Source organism: Oncorhynchus tshawytscha, linkage group LG18 (assembly GCF_018296145.1).
Source record: "Oncorhynchus tshawytscha isolate Ot180627B linkage group LG18, Otsh_v2.0, whole genome shotgun sequence".
Lineage (NCBI taxonomy): Eukaryota > Metazoa > Chordata > Actinopteri > Salmoniformes > Salmonidae > Oncorhynchus > Oncorhynchus tshawytscha.
This window is the reverse complement of record NC_056446.1, coordinates 2,243,735-2,265,229: the sequence shown is the minus strand read 5'-3', so window position 1 is coordinate 2,265,229 and position 21,495 is coordinate 2,243,735. Positions and strand designations below refer to the sequence as shown.

Sequence of the window (21,495 nt, the reverse complement as noted above, 5' to 3'; positions counted from 1 at the left end):
GGTGGATGATTCCCAAAATAATAAAATATACATTTTTTGGTTAATTCCCTGAGAACAGTTTTTCATCCTGAGAGGAATTGTGGATAAAAAAAATATATATACATAGTACAAAAATGGGCTGTGCTCATTGTGTGGTTTGGTCATTCTCTTTTTTTCCCTCTCTGTTGTTGTCCGCTTATTGGATTCAATTCCATGCACATCACACATTCAAAAAGCTGTACATAAACAACCTCAGTGTTGAACTTTCACAAACAATCCCTTCAAATTCCAAAGGAGCAGGAACAGCAAAGTCCTACTTTTACAATGCCTTCAAATAAAGCCAAACTCTTTCATAGAAACCAAAAACTGTTGCTTGTCTACGTAATTTGTTTTAGAGCTTTAGAAAACACAAGCTAGTTTGATATCGTCATACAAAGACATTTGATTTGTCAGCACATTAAGAAGATACGACTCCAAAGTTACCCTCATTGACTTTTGTGAGGAGAGCCACTTCAGAGTTCTTTTCACATTCAATATGGTCAGAGGAGAGTTGTCATGTTTCATTAGTATAAGCGCTACTAGAAACTCGCAGAGGATTCAAGTCATACGAAAAGCAGCACTTACATTTTTTTTCTCCCTACCTCTTTTTCAGCTCTTAATGAATCTCTGGACTATTTGAATAACGAGCAGCAGTGTTTAGGGATCCCGTTTTGAGTGGGAAACAGGTGGTACCACAGGCATAGATGGGAGAGGGACAGGGGTGTGTATATAGGGAAAGAAAGCCTCTACATCTGTCTGATGTCAAAGCTATGTGATTTGACTAATACTAGGCCTAGGACTAGGGGTCCGAGTTTTTCCTATATGGGTAAGGCATTTAGTCAGGCATTTAGAGAGACATAAATGTACAAAATGACTTCATATAATAAACGGGGAGGGCATTGACTGAACGGGTAAAATTAGTGATGTCACACAGGTCAAAGGGAGAGAGAGGTGTGATGGTGCTTGACAATAAAGAATCCTACGCACAATACATAGTTTCTTAAACTATGCCAGAAATAATTTATTCTATACTTAAATGTAATAATTGTTTTAGAATATGCTATTCTTTCATACATATATTAATGACTTATATTGTGACTTCATAAACTGTGACACTATCTCCAACTAATTAGTCAACAACCCAAATGTAGATAGAAGTCCAATTAAATAATGGCATTTTTTCAATGTTTTGGAACTTAAACCTAGAGGTGGATAAAATGGTTTCTTAGCTAAGAAGTGTTGTGAGACTGAGTCAAGACCGAGACCGGGAGGGGGGCGAGTTCGAGTCAAGACCGAGACTAGAACAATGCGAGTCCAATTCAAGACCATGATTGAAATTGTGTCAGATCGCCGCCATAAAAAAGAGCTAAAAATGTACAGTATTTCTGTAATTGTAATATATTAGCAAACATTTCTAAAAACCTGTTTTCGCTTTGTCATTATGGGGTATTGTGTGTAGATTGATGAGGAAAAACATTTATTGAATCCATTTTAGAATAAGGCTGTAATGTAACAAAATGAGGAGCAATTCAAGGGGTTTGAATACTTTCAGAATGCACTGTAGTAAAGGACAGTATTGTTATGAGTAAGTATGGAAGGTGTTATAAAAGGAGTGTGGATATTTGGTGAAGCATTGACTGAACGGGGGCTGATAATTCAGATTTTGTTTACGAGTCCTCATTGTCCGAGACTGAGCCGAAACAGTCAAGACAGAGTAAAAATGTATCCGAGACAAGCCCGAGACACTCAATATGTGGTCTGGGTACCGGACTCGAGTAGCCTAACTCACACTAAATTCTTCAGAAGAAGAAGTTGTTAGGCTACTCGAGTCCGGTCTCCAGATCACATTTTGAGTGTCTCGGTCTGCCATCATTTAAGATTTTGTGGTGACGAGGGACACGAGAGGCTTTGTACAAAACAAAGTCAACATCGATTGGATCGTCTCTAACCAATCAGAGTATCAATGCCAATGACACATTTTCAAACCGCCGCTTTACCCATGTTTGTTCTAGCTCTGGCCCAACCCATCGGTTCCTGGACCAATCAGATGTCCTCAAATGTGTTGGCATTCAGTGAAGGGTCTGGGAGATACTCAGATCCAGACTCACTGCGGAGAAGAAACTAACGTCTGTGAGCGTGGCTTAGCGTTTGGCAAGAGCAAGGAATCTGGGTAGCCAGGCAAGGTCTCGAGTGATAACACTTTTTCAAAGGCATGTCTTTCTAGGATTACATGAAACATTAATATCAAGTCGACTAGAGGTTGGCCCCAATCTCAAAGCCTGGATCAAACTTCTCTGTTATGTTTTAGGAAAGGAACAACGTCTCTCACACGTTCCTAACAACCCCACTCACACACAAGCAAGTGCACACATGCCTGGATTCAATACTATTCCCCCACTAGCACTCTGCAGTCAATTGTTAGTACCACTGAACTAGAAAAGCTCATCTTCTGTGGTTCAGGAGTGACAGTTAGGCTTCTTTTCGCAGCAGAATACTGGTTGCTATGATGTCTTGTGCCAAAATCTACCCGCAAAGGTGACTTCACTGCACCAGGCTATGCCACACACACACACGCTTGTGCCCACACACACACACACACACACACACACACACTTCAAACTAGGTTTAACAACAATCACCCAGTGGGCAAAGCTGGTTGAAATGACGTCATTACAACCATATAATAACAACCAGTTCCTGGTTCTTATGAACCCCCCCGGCAGTTGGTCCAGTTCTGTTTCTGTAAAGCAGAGTGTTGCACATGACCACAAGGGTTATTGAATGGGTCCTACGCCCCCATCCTCTTTCCAACCTTTCACCCTGGTATCCATGGTGCTCTCGCCAACACTGATCAATAGGTCACACTGAAGCATCATTTGGATTCAGATTTTTTGCGGTTCTATTGTTTTTATAGAGGACCAATCAGTATTTTGCAATCCTGGCCCCGGGGAGCCAACGGGGTACACATTTTAGTTTTTGATGTATCACTAACACACCGGATTGTAAATAATCAAAGGCTTGGCGATAAGTTAAATCAAGTGTGTTACTGCTAGGGCAAAACTAAAATATGTTAGTTTTTGATGTATCACTAACACACAGGATTGTAAATAATCAAAGGCTTGGGGGCAAAACTAAAATATGCTCTATTAGGAAACATTGGCCTACATCAAGGCCTTTTTTAAAAGTCTTACTGCTAAAAAAGAGGCATCATGATGTTTAGAATAATAATATAATATGAAACACGTGAACTAAAATCTAAAAGGAAACCGAGTTCTATTCAGAAACTACCACACAACGTGTTACGGATGACACCAGTCATCTAACTCAGGTTTACAATCACCCTAACCCTAACCCCTAACACTTAACCCTAACCCTTGTTTCTATTTTAGACCATTTTGTCTCTTGAGCTGCACTGGTTGAGAAGTCACACACAGTCATTCACATGAGTCCGTATCCCCAGCGATGGTTGCCATAGCTGCAACCAGATGACAACCAGTCAGCCAGTCACACACATTCACACAAATCCGTATCCCGGTGATCGTTTCCATAACTTTGCTGGTCCACCCAAAAATATACCTCCCATTTTTTTCACGAGTGTGAGGTAGATTAGGGATGGGATTTTGGGGGTTCCTTAGGTTAGGGGAGTCAGGGTCATGGTACACCTCTCCCCTTCTCCCCGGCTATTTCCTCCACCTCTGGGGGCCACCACAGTGTGACTGGGGTGGCGCTTCCGTGGAGGACGAGGGGCCATCGAGGGGGGATGAACCCGAGCGCTCCTCCTCGTCGGGGGGGTACAGGTCGGTCGAGGTAGAGGGGTGCAGGGGGTCCTGAGAGCCAGTGGGGGGCGCCAGCGCCTTGTGGGGACACTGGGCCACCATGTGCATGATGCTCTGGCAGTAGTGGCATTTCTTTGGCTGGGGGGGCAGGCCACACTCCTTGGCGTGGTGGTCCAGACCTCCACAGTTATAACAGCTGGACAGAGGACAGTGGGAGTGGAATGGAGAGAAAGAAGAGGAGGGAGAGAAGAAGAAACAGGTAAAGGACAGAAAACGGCACCAACTTGCTACTTATATCGAAACAATATTCAATAACTGAAATAAGGATGAATCAACAATTGGATAATGCTTTCATAAAGTAAACAGGTATAAAGCATTATAATGGCGTTATAATGCATTGCAATTATTGTGTTAAGCATCTTCTTAAGCCAGAAATCCCAACCAACCATCATCCATTTTGAGTCAGTTGAAAATGTATCATAGAAAGGTGACATATAAAGCCTAATTAGACATTATAAAGGCTCATACAAGCTTATAACAGTCACTAATCCATAATACCAGTCGGTTTAATGTAAACTGTGACATATAAGGCCTAATTAGACATTATAAAGGCTCATACAAGCTTATAACATATACTAATCGTAATACCAGTCGGTTTAATGTAAACTGTGACATATAAGGCCTAATTAGACATTATAAAGGCTCATACAAGCTTATAACATATACTAATCGTAATACCAGTCGGTTTAATGTAAACTGTGACATATAAGGCCTAATTAGACATTATAAAGGCTCATACAAGCTTATAACATATACTAATCGTAATACCAGTCGGTTTAATGTAAACTGTGACATATAAGGCCTAATTAGACATTATAAAGGCTCATACAAGCTTATAACATATACTAATCGTAATACCAGTCGGTTTAATGTAAACTGTGACATATAAGGCCTAATTAGACATTATAAAGGCTCATACAAGCTTATAACATATACTAATCGTAATACCAGTCGGTTTAATGTAAACTGTCTAAGGCCATAAATCCTTTTGAAATGTGAGAAACAATTCCATCACAGTAGAGTTTCATATATACAGTATTTACACAAATCATTGGTGAAATCAATCGGGGGGGGGTCCCACTTTAGCGTTCTCCTTGCAACAAACAAATATAGGTTTTATTAAGTCTTCATAAGCACAACATAGATGGTTTAGAATCATTTGTAAATAAAGTGGTATAGCACTTAAAGTACAAGCAAAACACACCACCCTCAATACATTCCTCATATAGGGAGTTTTCTCCATTTTGCATGGAACACAGTGCATTGAATTGAAAAATGTAAGGGCTTGGATGGCTTGGATGGCTCTATAGCATTGATTCTCAGACAGACACAATGGACAGTGAGCACTATGACAGGCGTGTTGCATTTCTCTTGGTGCATCTCGAAGACCCCAGTTATAAGACAAACAGACCGCTCAATAACAAATCAAGGAGCAGATGTAGAAGAAAACTGCACTTAATGAGGATGTTGAGATGAATTGTTCATCCTCGATGAAAACACATTCCATCTCCCTCTCTCTCTCATACTCACACACACACACTCCATCTCTCTCTCTCAAAATCACTCACACACACACACACACACACACTCCTTGACACGGAATCACAATGAAAACATTGTGCCGATCAAGGGTCAAGTACATTTCAATTCCAATTGAGCTGCCGAAGAAAAACTGAATTGAAAAAGGCAATGCTATAACTGAAAACACCATTGCATATATTAGTTAAGAACAAATTCTTATTTACAATGACTGCCTACCGGGGAACAGTGGGTTAACTGCCTTGTTCAGGGGAAGAATAACTGATTTTTACCTCATCAGCTCAGGGATTCAATCCAGCAACCTTTCAGTTACTGGCCCAACGCTCTAACCACGAGGCTACCTGCTGCATATCTCAAACGCAACATCCAATTCAATTACCAAACAGGCTTGAACAGGAGTTGACCTCAGTTCAGAAGATTTCGTACCCTCAATATTTCGATGAGCTTCATGTGCTCTTACCGAGCTAAGAAATGGTGCAAACACATTTCACTGGGACCTTGTGGGTTACTAAGGAGCCTGTGGTGGTTACCACGGTAATACTTGGAGGCTGGTTGTAGAATGCTGTTAGCATCATGACTGCATTCCACCAAATGGCTCCCTATTCCCTATTCAGTGCACTACTTTTGACCAGAGCCCATAGGTAAAAAGTAGTGGGCTAGGGAATAGGAAACCATAGGAAATAGGAAACCATTTGGGATGCTCCCCAACATAGCCTAGACTGCCTCATTTGTTCTTGCCTCCTCAGAATAGCGTAGACACATCATCCGCAATATTTTAATATTCCTCCCGGGGATTGCTGCTACAATAAAGCATTTGTTGGGTGTCATATGGCGTATGCACTTTTTATTCTGTTCCAAATTCCGGGTTACAAAGCAAATGTTTAATTTAACTCTGAAAGTTAAATACTTTCAGTTAATACTTTAAATGAACACATATATATATTACAAAAGTGTTGAGAATAGACTTGGTTTATATTTCAATGAATATGCTTCAGTGTTGTAGTACTCGAGTCCAGGACTGGGACTTGACTTGGACTCGAGTCAAAGGTTTGAATGACTCGTGAATCAACTTCGACCAGTGCGGACTTGGACTCAACCGGTAGTGACTTTATTGTCCAAAAATCTCTCTTTGTTGCATAATTTAACATACAATGTGCAACAGAATAACAGAATTGAGATTTTTTTTTAATTGTTGGATGGCAGGTTTTTAGCACTAACAAGGGACTTGTGAATCAACTCACTGATATGCTTTATGTCATAGTCCATTCAACATTTTCTTGAAATTTACAAGGAAAAATGGTTATTTTACAATGAATCATTGAAAGATTTTAGAAGCAACAGAAATGCATTTATTAACGTCTCCATAATTGTTTGCCACATTTCTTCTTTTACAGTCACCTTAAAAGCAGGAATCTGCTACCCCCTGTCGCCCCACTGCTTGTGTATATGCTCGGTCATTAGTATTACTGACCGCCCCAGCAACGTAGTTATTGTTTTGGTTTCACCATGGTCTTGGGGCGGACAGTAATAAAACTATATAGAAAAACAGTTGCTTTTTTTGCTGTCCCCACTACAAAAAATAATATCATTAATTACATGAAATTTGGTCCATGAAACTGTAGGATTCCATTCATTTCTATGGGTGGCTGCTCTTTCTGCGGAGACTTAGTCTCTCATTGGCTAATACATAGTGTGACGACCCTCCCACTCTGTCTGCCGAATTCTTTCTCTTTGCTCTTGTTTTCCTTAATAGGATGTCGGTGGGCGGAGCCGGGAGTGTTGTCAGCGACATGCGACACACCTGGACCCAAGTGTGTCCAGGGATAAATAAACCTCTTCCCCATTCATTGAGACTCTCTTCATGCAGACACCGTTAGATTTTGGTTGTGGCATTTGTGGCTGTTTTGTTTGTTTGCTTTTGCACCTTTCAACACCCCTCATTATCACATCTATGCACGCAACCACTCACTTACACTACTGATTACTGACTACACACACCATTGTTAATTGTATTTATGTTACTTCATTTCATATATTTTTGTTATTCCTAATCTCCACGTTGTCTCCCTTTTTGTAATGGACTTTGAGCCGGTTCATGACAATAGCATCAACAATCTAGTGTTTATATACTATACATCATTGGCTGAAACAGGACCATTAAATCCAATGTGACGAACTCTATTGCTAAGAGGTCATTTAGACCTATTCTTAACTCTGGTTTACGGTCTTGATTAAGATGGATTGAGGGGTAAAATGTTCCTTTGTTTCAGTGAACATTCATTCAGTTAAGGAAAAAGGAGCAACAACGGCTCAGCAGCGAAGTGGTGGACCATCCAAGCCCAAAGAACGGGACCACTGAGTGCTGAAGCGTCTAGTATGTAAAAATCATCTGTCCTCTGTTGCTACACTCCCTACCAAGTTCCAAACTGCCTTTGTAAGGAACGTCAGCACAATAACTGTTTGTCGAGAGCTTCGAAAAATGGATTTCCATTGCCTAGCAGCCGCACCAAGCCTAAGATGCGCAATCCCACGCGTGGTGGTGTAACGCTTGCCTCCACTGGACTCTGGAGCAGTGGAAACGCGTTCTCTGGAGTGATGAATCACGCTTCACCATATGGCAGTCCAACGTACAAATCTGGGTTTGGCAGATGCCAGGAGAACGCTACCTGCACCAATGCATTGTGCCAACTGTAAAGTTTGGTGGTGGAGGAAAAATGGTCTGGGGCTGTTTTTCATGGTTCGGGCCCCTTAGTTCCAGTAAAGGGAAATCTACAGAATACAATGACATTCGAGAAAATTCTGTGCTTCCAGCTTTGTGCAACAGTTTGGGGAAGGCTCTTTCCTGTTTCAGCATGACACTGCCCCCGTTCACAAAGCGAGGTCCATACAGAAATGGTTTGTCGAGATCGGTTTGGAAGAAATTGACTGGTCTGCACAGAGCCCTGACCTCAACCCTATGGAACACCTTTGGGATGAATTGGAATGCCATGCCGAATCGCCCAACATCTGTCTGACATCACTAATTCTCGTGGCTAAATGGAAGCAAGTCCCGCAGCAATGTTCCAACATCTAGTGGAAAGCCTTCCCAGAGTGGAGGCTGTTATAACAGCAAAGGTGGGGGGGGCAACTCCATTATAATGCCTATGATTTTGGAATGAGATGTTCGACGAACATGTAGTGTATATAATATATAGAATATTGGAATGCAGTACTTCTACACTGTGTTCAAGTATAGTTGTAGTTATAGCTCTGGACAGCAGGGAGAAGAGTAGCGTAAAGCCTGTCGCATGCTTCACAGTCGGAAAACACTTTGCGCACATATTATGAAAACATTTTGTTACGTTTTTGCTTGTTTTGGTGTTTTCCAGGTTTTTTTCCCAGCTGTTCGCGTACACACACAAAAATATAGAGGCAAGTCGAAGTTTTGTAGCTGAAGTCTCCGCCCCTTCGTCGGTGATTGGTCAACAGTACTACTCCTTGTGTAAGTGGGAACTATGGACGGCATTCTTCAATGAAGTGTTCTTTGTCATTCATTGACAGACGACTAATTTTCATGCAATTTATTTCACTTGAGAAATACTGCACCAAACATCTTAGTTAGTTGTAAAATTGCACGACGAAGACCTCTAAAGCAAACACGTAAACATTTAATAGAGATTTCTTGATTTATCTTATCTTTGACTATTTTGAGGAAGTGTTTCTGGCTATGTTGTTGCTACGGTGGCTCAAGAGGGACAAACAATAGTATTATTGCAGCTTTATTTGTTTTTCAAGCAAGGTCTTTGGGGCTGGGGACCCCTTTTGTGACTGCAAATTTATCAGGGACCCCCTCATAAACACAACTTGAGATAAAAGAAAAATAACATTCAAGGAGTTTTTACCATGACTTTGGGTATTGGGAAGGAACAATTTAAAGGCCCGTCTCTTGACACTGGAGAGAAGTTTTCAGTTTTCAAGCTAATTTTCTGCAATTCTACACATATTTCCATGAGGCAGAGAAAACCTTGCAGTTTTAAAGCTTAAAGTAACTGTCCAGTGTTTCCAGATTTCTATGAAATATGACCAACAATTAATTACAATATGAGTTCAAAAGTTTTCCTTCCGTTCATAGCACGACTCCAACACCATCATTAAGTTTGCCAATGACACAACAGTGGTAGGTAGGCCTGATCACTGACAACGATGAGACAGCCTATAGGGAGGAGGTCAGAGACCTGGCCGTGTGGTGCCAGGACAACAACCTCTCCCTCAATGTGATCAAGACAAAGGAGACTACAGGAAAAGGAGGACCGAGCACGCCCCCATTCTCAGCGACAGGACTGTAGTGGAGCAGGTTGAGAGCTTCAAGTTCCTTGGCGTCCACATCACCAACAAACTATTATGGTCCAAACACACCAAGACAGTCGTGAAGAGGAGAGTGAAAAGATTTGGCATAGGTCCTCAGATCCTCAAAAAGTTATACAGCTGCACCATCGAGAGCATCTTGACTGGTTGTGTCACTGCCTGGTATGACAACTGCTCGGGCTCCAACCACAAGGTACTACAGAGGGTAATGGTAACGGCCAAGTACATCACTGGGGCCAAGCTTCCTGCCATCCAGGACCTCTATACCAGGCAGTGTCAGAGGAAGGCCCTAAAAATGGTCAAAGACTCCAGCCACCCTAGTCATAGACTGTTCTCTCTGCTACCGCACGGCAAGCGGCACTGGAGCTACTCTGTTTATTATCTATGCATAGTCACTTTAACGCTTCCTACATGTACATATTACCTCAATTACCTCGATTAACCTGTACCCCCGCACATTGACTCTGTACCGCTACCCCCTGTATATAGCCTCGCTACTGTTATTTTACTGCTGCTCTTTAATTATTTGTTATTTTTACTTGTCTATTTTTACTTAATATTTAATTGATAAGTAAGCATTTCACTGTAAAGTCTACACCCGTTGTATTCAGCGCATGTGACAAATACAAATTTGATTTGATTTATATTAAGCATGTTACAAACCAGCTTTTCTGTGTTGGAATGGTGTGGGCGTACCACAACAACAGAATGACGTGGGCAAATAACGGTCATTCAAATTATTAACGCAAGTTGACCGCTGATCGGCCAATGAGGAAATAGCAAGCATTTCTGAAAAAGGCATGACCACAAATACAAGTATATGACGAGTCAACAACATTATTTGGGTATGAGCTAACAGAATGTAAACATTTAAAATGTGAGATTTGTAGTGGACAGTTACTGTGAATTAAGTGCATTTTTGGGGAACACAAACATTTGTAAATGTATAATTGGTGGAGTACTGTGGATACCAATATCCCTGTGAGCCTTCCAGGCCTATGTTGCCCATGGTTAGGAACATACATTGTAAATGAATAATATTACATTGTTTTGTATTACACCATCTAAACTTATTTCCCAGATCCCTTGGGCAGATGATTTGATTTTGTATTTCTCTATCTGGCTGCGGACCCCCTGCAGTACCTCTACCAAAGTAGAACCCCCCCTGCTTTAGGGAGTATGCAAGCACAGACGTTTGCGTCGCCGAGCCGGGTTCTGCTAGGAGCAAACCCAACATGTGTATGTGGACGTCTTGGCGGCTTCGGTAGCGCAGCCCTGTGGCCCCTTACACAGAACCAAGAGGTTTAATCAGGCTCAAGTACCTGCCGCCTACCTACCAACACAGCTCCCTATCCGAAGCACAGCTCCCTATCCGAAGCACAGCTCCCTATCCGAAGCACAGCTCCCTATCCGAAGCACAGCTCCCTATCCGAAGCACAGCTCCCTATCCGAAGCACAGCTCCCTATCCGAAGCACAGCTCCCTATCCGAAGCACAGCTCCCTATCCGAAGCACAGCTCCCTATCCGAAGCACAGCTCCCTATCCAAAGCACAGCTCCCTATCCGAAGCACAGCTCCCTACACAGCTCCCTACCCGAAGCACAGCTCCCTACCCGAAGCACAGCTCCCTATCCGAAGCACAGCTCCCTACCCGAAGCACAGCTCCCTATCCGAAGCACAGCTCCCTATCCGAAGCACAGCTCCCTATCCGAAGCACAGCTCCCTATCCGAAGCACAATCAGAACACCATTAAGATAAACCACAAAGTACTCCAATTATCCCAACTACACGGAAATAACCAGGGAACCCTTTCGGCAGATAAGGGGGAGTAAGAGTGGGATTGGATAGCCAGAATAGTATAGCAATGGCACAGTGATTTGGTCTATGCAGATATTGCACTCACATCTACTGTAGTGTTGCATGGTATACCAAAACATCTGTACTTTTTCAATACTAGAACATGAAAAACGGTTTGGTACTAGAATTTGTTACTTTCGGTAATTCTGTCAAATGCGTCTCGCGTCATATACGGTCTGAGGTGAGCGAGTCTAGTAATTGGTCTGAATCTTCTCAAGGTGGCAGTAGTAAGCTAGCCAGGCTCCTTGCGCTTGCGCATGCTGCTGACACCGTGTGAGAAGCAAGAGAGAGAGAAAATGCCGTCAACATGGCCTCTTCTAACGAAAACATCATACCTCCACTCCAGCAGGTTGTTTACAAATCTGGCTCCAGAAGCAAAATATGGGAATACTTTGCTTACAGAGCAGATGAAAACCAGCCTACCAAAAACACCTATGCAAAAGGTGTTACAAAGCAGTGCAGTGAGGGAGGTTTACTTCCAAAAATACATTAAAAACTATTTTACACATTACATTTGCTTTGTAACGTTATTCTACCAGCAACTAAATTCAAATTATTTTGGACTGACAATGACATATATTCTTTTCAGCACTATAATATGATAACTAGCAACAGCTGGGTGAAGCATTGCACCCTGGGAGTCGTAGTATGCTAGGTAAAATCCATTGTATTTCTATGGTGTGTAGACTACACTGAGTGGACAAAACATTAGGAACACCTGCTCTCTCCATGACATAGACTGGTATGGTGAAAGCTATGATCCCTTATTAATGTCATCTGTTAAATCCACTTCAAATCAGTGTAGATGAACGGGAGGAGACAGGTTAAAGAAGGATTTTTAAGCCATGAGACAATTGAGTCATGGAATGTGTCATGGAATGTCTATGTGTGCCATTCAGAGAGTGAATGGGTAAGACAAAATATTTATGTACCTTTGAACGGGGTATGGTAGTAGGTGCCAGGCGCATCAGTTTGTGTCAAAAACTGCAATACAGCTGGGTTTTTCACGCTCAACAGTTTCCTGTGTGTATCAAGAATGGTCCACCTCCCAAAGGACATCCAGCCAACTTGACACAACTGTGGGAAGCACTGGAGTCAACATGGGCCAGCATCCCTGTGGAACACTTCGACACCTTGTGTGCCCCTACGAATTGAGACTGTTCTGAGGGCAAAACGGAGGGGCAACTCAATATTAGGAAAGTGTTTTTATATTTAAGCAATAAGGCATGAGGGGGTGTGGTATAAGGTCAATTTACCACGGCTAAAGGCTGTTCTTAGTCACAACTCAACGCAGAGGGAGTGGATACAGCCCTTAGCCGTGGTAAATTGGCCATATACCACAAACCCCAAAGGTGCCTTATAGCTATTATAAACTGGTTACCAACCTAATTAGAGCAGTTAACCTTTATTTTTTTGTCATACTTTGTGATATACGGTCTGAAATACCACAGCTGTCAGCCAATCAGCAATCAGGGTCCAAACCACCCAGTTTATAATAGAATATAGAAGCTTCAGAAATGAGCTTTAAAGTGTTTTTCATGTAGTTTTGGAACTAAACTATGAATTTAATACATTAAATGATGTAGCTGTAATGAATCATGAATCCTAGGTTTAATAAATGCACATTTGGCCCAATATTATGGCCATAGATGAGCAAATTAAGCCCGATATGTATCGAATTACAATTTTTAAAAAAAAGTTTAGCTGTAATTGTAACATTATTTTGTATGCTCTGAGTCTCAGATATGGTTTTGCATAAGGAACATTTTAGATAGTCTTCTGTTATTTAATATGGTGTTTTATTTTTGTGAGAAATTGAATCTAGACTAGAAGATGTTCTATTTGTTATTTGAGGTGTTCTATTGGTTATGAGATGGAAAAGGTGTTATTTTTAAAGGCATAATCAGGCAGATTTCCTGCTGTTTGAGGGTTAGCCCGCCCTATACCCATTGATTGTTGAAGAATAACTTAGAAATGGCTTACGAGCTGTGTGTATGAATTTGACAGTAGTTCCATTTCTCTAGCACTGCAAGTGGCGGAGGGGCTGCCGTTGGGTCTGAATACACAAACCCCAGATTGTGGCTTTAATGTACACTGTACAGTGTAGCTATGTGCAGTAGCCTCCTACGAAGGAGCCAGATATAGCTCTATCTGGCTATGTTAACTGGCTCTCTGTGTTCACCGCAGCACCAGGTGCACAGACACATGGAGAGTAGGAACTGCATGTTCTCTCAGTAGAAAAGGAGACGGGAGGGAGGGAGGGAGGGAGGGAGGGAGGGAGGGAGGGAGGGAGGGAGGGAGGGAGGGAGGGAGGGAGGGAGGGAGGGAGGGAGGGAGGGAGGGAGGGAGGGAGGGAGGGAGGGAGGGAGGGAGGGAGGGCACAGATACAGCAATCAACAAGCTATTTCAGGGTGTTTCATATAAGCCTTGGGGGACTATACAAGACATTTGAAAAAATGCTAATGACGGGAAAGAGCTCACATTTAACGATCACTTCTACTGAAAATCTTAAGTCTTGCGCCTGTAATAGGGCAACACAACACCACACACTGTATTCAGTCTTCAGACATCAAATCCAATTTTATTTGTCACATGCTTTGTAAACAACAGGTGTAGACTAACAGTGAAAATGCTTACTTACGGGTCCCTTTCCAACAGTGCAGAGTTAAAGATATAACATTTAAATAATAATAGAAAGTGACACGAAGGCGGGCCCTCCAGATTGCGTATGAAGACGTCATAAGCCATGAAAAAAATGTATATAAAAAAAATAGCTTTAACTACACAATTTTCTCCCAGCCTCATGACAAAATGTGTAGAATAGCAGGAAATTAGCTCTGGGATTCTTGAAAGTTGTGAAAAACCTTGTCGGGCAGGGAAACTTATTGTTGCATTATTTGAGCTTAAAAGTAACATTTAGGGGCATTTTCTAAATGTTATTTCCATGTCAACTATGTCAGCTATTTCCATGTCAGCTAATGGATATCAACTAAAAAGTGTATCGTATGTAGTTTCTTGCAATAGCCCTCTGTGACTTTAAATAATATTTATCTCAAAACTTTGATTCCTAAAAGATGTGTCTGGAGATTTGGTAAAATCCTAAAGGAATCAGGAATGAGCAGGGTCAGCCATACCATAAGGACCTGACACACGTTATGATCTGGAAAGTTCTCTACTTTTGATAGATTTAAACAAACAATATTGCAATCAACATGTTCACAGCAATAACATGTCAACTCCATCTGCCTGACAGATTCGAATAGAATATGAATTTTGGTTCAAATATGTTACATTTAATAAGGTTTTAGAGTCAGGAAAAACTCAATTTCTACTGTGTTTATCATTGTTGTCTAAAGTTAACTCTGCCAGAGTGCTGAAAGATTTGATAGAATGGTTCTGTTTTATTTGGAGATTTTCAAATGAATCATTTTCCATATTTTCCATATGAACTTACTTTTTAAGACAAAAATATGTCAGTTTTGAATATCTATTGTCAACAGCAAGTACTTCAATTGGTTAAGCATTTGTTTCAGAACAGTGATTAAGGGGGTTAGCCATGAGTGACGGAGTTGACAAGCCACTGATGGTTAACCCCTTAATCACTGTTCTGCAACAGATTCTTAAACAATTAAAGCAATAACCGTGCTAGACCAAAGGGAAAATATTTACATTATTAATGTTGTTTTATGACTAGACAAACATGCCAAAATGCTGAAGACATTATCCCTGGAGCTTTTAAGAGTGCTAATAAATAAAACAAAAAGAACATTGGAGATTTGAATGATCTAATGTTAGAATTAAACAATCAAGGCCTTTAAACAGTTTTTGGACAATAATTGTAACAAAGGAAATGCCTGGAGGAGTTGAAAAAAATGCAGTTTGTTGCATTTTATGACACATAAATACAAATAGGAGGTTGTTCTTTTACATGGTGTGATAGCTGATTGGTCTATCAAAATATATATTTAAAATGTTGTTAATATTAAGACAAATATTTTTGGGGAGAAAAGTTGATTGTCCTGTCTTCCAAGAATCCCTGAGCACTAAAACAGCAACATGTTCTGTAAGCCTCATCGCAAAACGTGCAAATTAGCATGACATTAGCTATAAAACTGCACATTCTCTCTGCCCCAATGGGGTTCGGGAGGGGCCTTTGCTTGGACCTTTGGACAGGGCCCCACAGAACTCCACTACACCACTGATAGAGGGAGTACCAGTACTGAGTCGATATGCAGAGGTACCAAGTAATTCAGGTAGCTATGTACATAGATATCCACTACACCACTGATAGAGGGAGTACAGACTGGTATATGCAGAGGTACCAAGTAATTCAGGTAGCTATGTACATAGAGGTAGGGGTAAAGTGACAAGGATAGATAAGACAGCAGCAGTATGTGGTGAGTATGAATGTGAATGTGTGTGTGTGTGTGTGTGTGTGTGTGTGTGTGTGTGTGTGTGTGTGTGTGTGTGTGTGTGTGTGTGTGTGTGTGTGTGTGTGTGTGTGTGGTGTCAGTATGCATGTGTGTGCACATTATGTATGTGTGGGCGTGTATGTGTGTGTGTGTAAGTATGTGTGAGTGTGTGTGTATAGTCAGTGCAAGACAGTTAGGTTCAAGACAAAAGGGTCATTGCAGGTGGTCCAGCTAGCCATTTGATTAGCTATTTATCAGTCTTATTTATCCGTCTTGTGGCTTGGGGGTAGAAACTGTCCTGGATCCTGTTTGCCCCAGACTTGGTGCACTGGTACCGCTTGCCATGAGGTAGCAGAGAGAATAGTGTATGGGTGGCTGGAGTCTGACAATTTTATGGAGCTTCCTCTGACAAAACACCCCCTGTCAAAATGGCTGCAGTAAAATGCATTAAGATTCACACAAACTTACCCAGGCACACATTTAAGATGGTCTACAATGTGGAAGCTGACAAAGTGACTTTAAATAGCTGTGAAATAGCGGGCAAAGTGCCCTATTCAATGCATGATCATCGAGCGGAATAACCATAGCAACCATAGTGTACTTAGATCTAGGTTTGAATCCACAATATAGGCCCCCTGAGAAAGATTTAACTGATGCTGAGGACAGAAACATATACAGTGCCTTCAGAAAGTAGTCATACCCCGAGACTTATTCCACAGGTTGTTGTGTTACAGCCTGAATTCAACATGGATTCAATATATACAAATCTCACCCATCTACACACAAGAACCCACAATGACAAAGTGAAAACCTGTTTTTGGAAATGTTTGTTAATTGATTGAAAATGAAATACAAAAATATGTCATTTAAATAAGTATTCACACCCCTGAGTCAATACATCTTAGAATCAGCTTTGGCAGCGACTACAGCAGTGAGTCTTTCTGGGTAAGTCTCTAAGTGTTTTGCACACATGGATTGCACAATATTTGCATATTGTTCTTTTAAAAAATGGTTCAAGCTCTGATAAATTGATAGTTGATCATTGCTAGACAGCCATTTTCAAGCCGATTGAAGTAAAAACTCTAAATAGGCCACTCGGGAACATTCAATGTCATATTGGTAAGCAACTCCAGTGTACACAGTGCACAAACACTAAGAACACCTGCTCTTTTCCAGGGGAAAGCTCTGACACTCAATATTGGGAAGGGTTCTTAATGTTTTGTACACATTTCACCTTGTGTTTTAGGTTATTGTCCTGCTGAAAGGTGAATTTGTCTCCCAGTGTCTGGTAAAAAGCAGACTGAACCAGGTTCTCCTCTAGGATTTTGCCTGTGCTTAGCTCCATTCCGTTGTTTTTTATTATAAAAAACTCCCTGGTCCTTGCCGATGGCAAGAATACCCATAACATGATGCAGACACCACTATGCTTGAACATGTGAAGAGTGGTACTCAGTGATGTGTTGTTTTGGATTTGCCACAAATATAACACTTTGTACTCATGGCATGAAGTTGATTTCTTTGCCAATTTTTGGTCAGTTTTACTTTAGTGCCTTGTTGCAAGCAATACTTATTTTCCACCATAATTTGCAAATAAATTCATTAAAAACCCTACAATGTGATTTTCTGGATTTTTTTTCTCATTTTGTCTGTCATAGTTGAAGTGTACCTATGATGAAACAGGCCTCTCATCTTTTTAAGTGGGAGAACTTGCACAATTGGTGGCTGACTAAATACTTTTTGCCCCACTGTATATATGAGAAATGTAATCGGTCGACCCCTAATTAATAAATAAATAAATATATATATATATATATATATATATATATATATATATATATATATATATATATATTATTTTGTTTTTACACATATTTAGCGCAAAACTGCCTTCCTACTCCCATAGTTTTAAAAAAAAACGGTACTGATTACCCTCAGACGATTCCTGTGACATTTATGGGGTCATAGAGAGAAACGAAGAACACCTTCTTGTTCGTGAGAATCTCCCCTTTCCACCGTGGGGTCACATTAGTTTGTAGCCTAAACAGTTTGGACAAACAGAAGTACATCAACGGTACAAACTTCAGACGAGTCTCCTGACACTTGTGGGGGTCATAGAGGAGACCACCATCATGTTTGTGAGAGTCTCATCTCTCCCAAGAGTTTGGACATTACAGAGGTTTTTGTGCGAGGACCAAACACCGCTTTAGCTTTGCCACCTTTCACCGCAGATGCAGAAGTGCGACATCGTTGGATGCGGTGGATTGAGACGCATACAATGCAAAAAGACAAACCGTATCTCTAGCTTAAATTGCGTCAATCGACTCTAGTGGGTTAAACACTATTATTGCACACAGAGTGAGTCCATGCAACTTATTATGTGACTTTTTAAGCACATTTTTACTCCTGAACTTATTTAGGCTTGCCATAACCAAGGGGTTGAATACTTATTGACTCAAGACATTTCAGCTTTTCATTTTTAAATCATTTGTAAACATTTTTAAAAACATAATTCCACCTTGACATTATGGGGTACTGTGCGTAGGCCAGTGACCAAAAATATATAAATGTAATCAATGTTAAATTCGGTCTGTAACAAAACAAAATGTGGAAAAAGTCAAGGAGTGTGAATACTTTCTGAAGGCTCTGTAGTTACAAAGCTGTAACTTTCATCCAACTATCCTTATAGGAAGATTTTTTTTATTTGATATTTTTTGTTTATAAAGTAAAAATGTGTGTTATGAGCTGGGAACAGTAAGATACCTTCTGAACTTGTCCAATTAAGGCTAATACAAAAATCACCACCATATGAATACCACTAGAAAATGTTTGGTTTTGTAGGTTTTGTAAAGAGGATTTTGAAAAGACACTCTAAACCCTCACATTAATTTGGGTTGTGTTGTCGTTAGTAAAATTTAAGTATAAAATTGATCATAAGCATATTTAGAATCATCTTAGCCTTTTCAATTATTTATGTTGTCCAATGTCACTAACTTTAGTATCCAGTAACAACCATTTTGTCCATTTTAAACACCTGTGCCTACTACAGCAAAGCTCCATCCACATTTGACTTCCTGTTAATCAGAGCCTTCCCAGCATGCTTTGCTCTTGTACTCACCGGTCACCCTTTTGTTTGCGGTTCTTCTGGAGCATGGCCTTCCCTTTGGGTCTCCTCTCGCTGCCCGCGCATGGCCCCCCGCCTGGCCCCGTCACCCGCAGGGACTCCAGGCCCTTGGAGGACTTCTTAAAGGTGAACTCCACCTGCTCGCCCTCTTTCAGGCTGCGGAAGCCATCCATCACCAGCTTACTCTGTGGAGGAAAAAATAAACAGACCACGCCTTTAAAAATGCTGCCATTTAACCATAGAATTTGAATTACAGAAAATCGCCTTTTAAAAGATACTGAACTATAACCATGTAATTACAATTAAACCCAGACAACCCCTTTAAAAAAACTCTGCACTGTTACAATGAATGATTTTTGGACTGGCATAAAGATATGCTTTATTCAGAGAAAACCTTTAGAATGTCAATTGAGTATTTCATTCCTGTCATAGTCAAGGTCCGTTAAATGTCTTACGAAAAATGTTATTCAAATCGGAAAATCGGTAGCTTTTATTTTTTACGATTAGACAAATCGTAACCAAACTTAAGAGGGAAACAAACACACCCACACAGCATGACATGCTTTAATACAGTTGAAAGTGGGAGAGTAAGCCAACAGTATGCGAGCCTATAAAGAGCTACTCAAACAAGCTTGTTGCCAAACATAGATGGAGGGAATGGAGAGAGTGAGAGAGAGAGAGAGAACAGAAGACACAAGGGAAGAATAAGAATGGAGAGAGTCAAACAATAGAGAGAATATGAAAATGGAGGAAGGAAAGAAAGAAAGAGAACAGTACAAAGAGAAAAGTGAAAACGTGAGAGAAATGTGGACATTGAGTGACAGAAGGAAGAAAGAAGGGTTAATTATTGTTTATTTATTATTACCCAAAATACAGTCAGGTAGAAAGGATACTGTTTAGGTTAGATTAACTAAGTCATTTTATAACAGTGCAAATGTTGCATTTGTTTCTCTATGGTGAACAACATACAGATGTGTAAGACTAAGGCAAAACAAGAGTATAATAACAGTAAGAATAAATGTAAGGGTCTGAGTAAGATAAGAGTTAAACCATGAGGGTTAATTCATGAAAAACTAATTCTGTGTTTCTCAAAAATATAATAGGTAGAATGCAATCGCTTCGTAAATCTGGCCCAATGTATAGTCTTTTTTTTAATCAACCTTTCATACCAATGTTATTAATTAAACATTGCCTTTGGAAACAAATAGAAAAGAACGAGGGAAATGAAAGATGCATTGTAGTCAGTACCAAATTTTTTTTGGAAAACATACATTTTTTATATACGGATTTAAAGGTATATATTTGCTATAAAAAAAAAAATTATACACACAAAACATTGTTTTGTGCTCATATAATGCTATTTTATTACTATATAATCAACTTTTCCTGTTAGCTTTGTTTTGACTATTAAAGATGCTTCAATATATTCATGAATTAAATCTTGCATACGCTGAATCTTTCTAAATATGAAGTGTGGTATCTATAGAAGAATCAACATCAATGCATTCACTACATACAGACAGACACGCCTACTCATTCCATAGTTTTTCCTTATTTTTTTATATTTTCTACATTGTACAATATTAGTGAAGACATCACAACTATAAAATAATACATACGGAATCATGTAGTAACCAAAAAGTGAGTATTCTTCAAATAGCCACCCTTTGCCTTGATGACAGCTTTGCACACTCTTGGCATATTCTACAATGTAGAAAATAGTATAAAATAAAGAAAACCCCTTGAATGAGTAGGTGTTCTAAAACTTTTGACCGGTAGTGTATATTTTATATTTGTGATTCTTCAAAGTAGCCACCCTTTGCCTTGATGACAGCTTTGCACACTCTTGGCATTCTCTCAACCAGCTTCATGAGGTAGTCACCTGGAATGCATTTCAATTAACAGCTGTGCCTTGTTAAATTGACACACACTCACATGCTGACCGACGCGAGCGGTGTGGTGTGTGTGTGTAAAATACCCTCCTCTCAAGTGTCCTGTAGGGTATATTGCCTGGTTTCAGTTTACACACAGAGGTCAGGAGGGCACGGTCAGAAAGAGAATGAGAAAGCATGAGGGGGAGGGAGAAAACGTAAAACACCAAATAATGCATGCAGTGCAGAATTAGCACGATACCCGCTAATTATCAAAATTCAGAAAATAGACGTTAAATTCTACAACCACCTAAAAGGAAGCAATTCCCAAACCTTCCATAACAAAGCCATCACCTACATAGAGATGAACCTGGAGAAGAGTCCCCTAAGCAAGCTGGTCCTTATCTTTTTGTTTTCTTGTGATTTGGTTGGGTCTAATTGTGTTCCTGTCCTGGGGCTCTGTGGGGTCTGTTTCTGTTTGTGAACAGAGCCCCAGGA

The 21,495-nt window shown here is 40.5% G+C and overlaps 1 protein-coding gene across 1 annotated transcript in view; it reads right to left on the bottom strand.

The window, feature by feature from the left end:
• Positions 1 to 1,468: 1,468 nt before the first annotated feature.
• LOC112217306 (protein lin-28 homolog B-like) overlaps positions 1,469 to 21,495 on the bottom strand; it is a 35,908-nt gene continuing 15,881 nt past the window's right edge. The window contains exons 3-4 of the mRNA XM_042300584.1: positions 19,121 to 19,311; positions 1,469 to 3,990 (exon numbers count right to left, since the gene is read on the bottom strand). Coding sequence (XP_042156518.1) covers positions 3,699 to 3,990; positions 19,121 to 19,311 — 483 coding nt within the window. The 3' untranslated portion in view covers positions 1,469 to 3,698. The remainder of the gene's footprint in view (positions 3,991 to 19,120; positions 19,312 to 21,495) is intronic.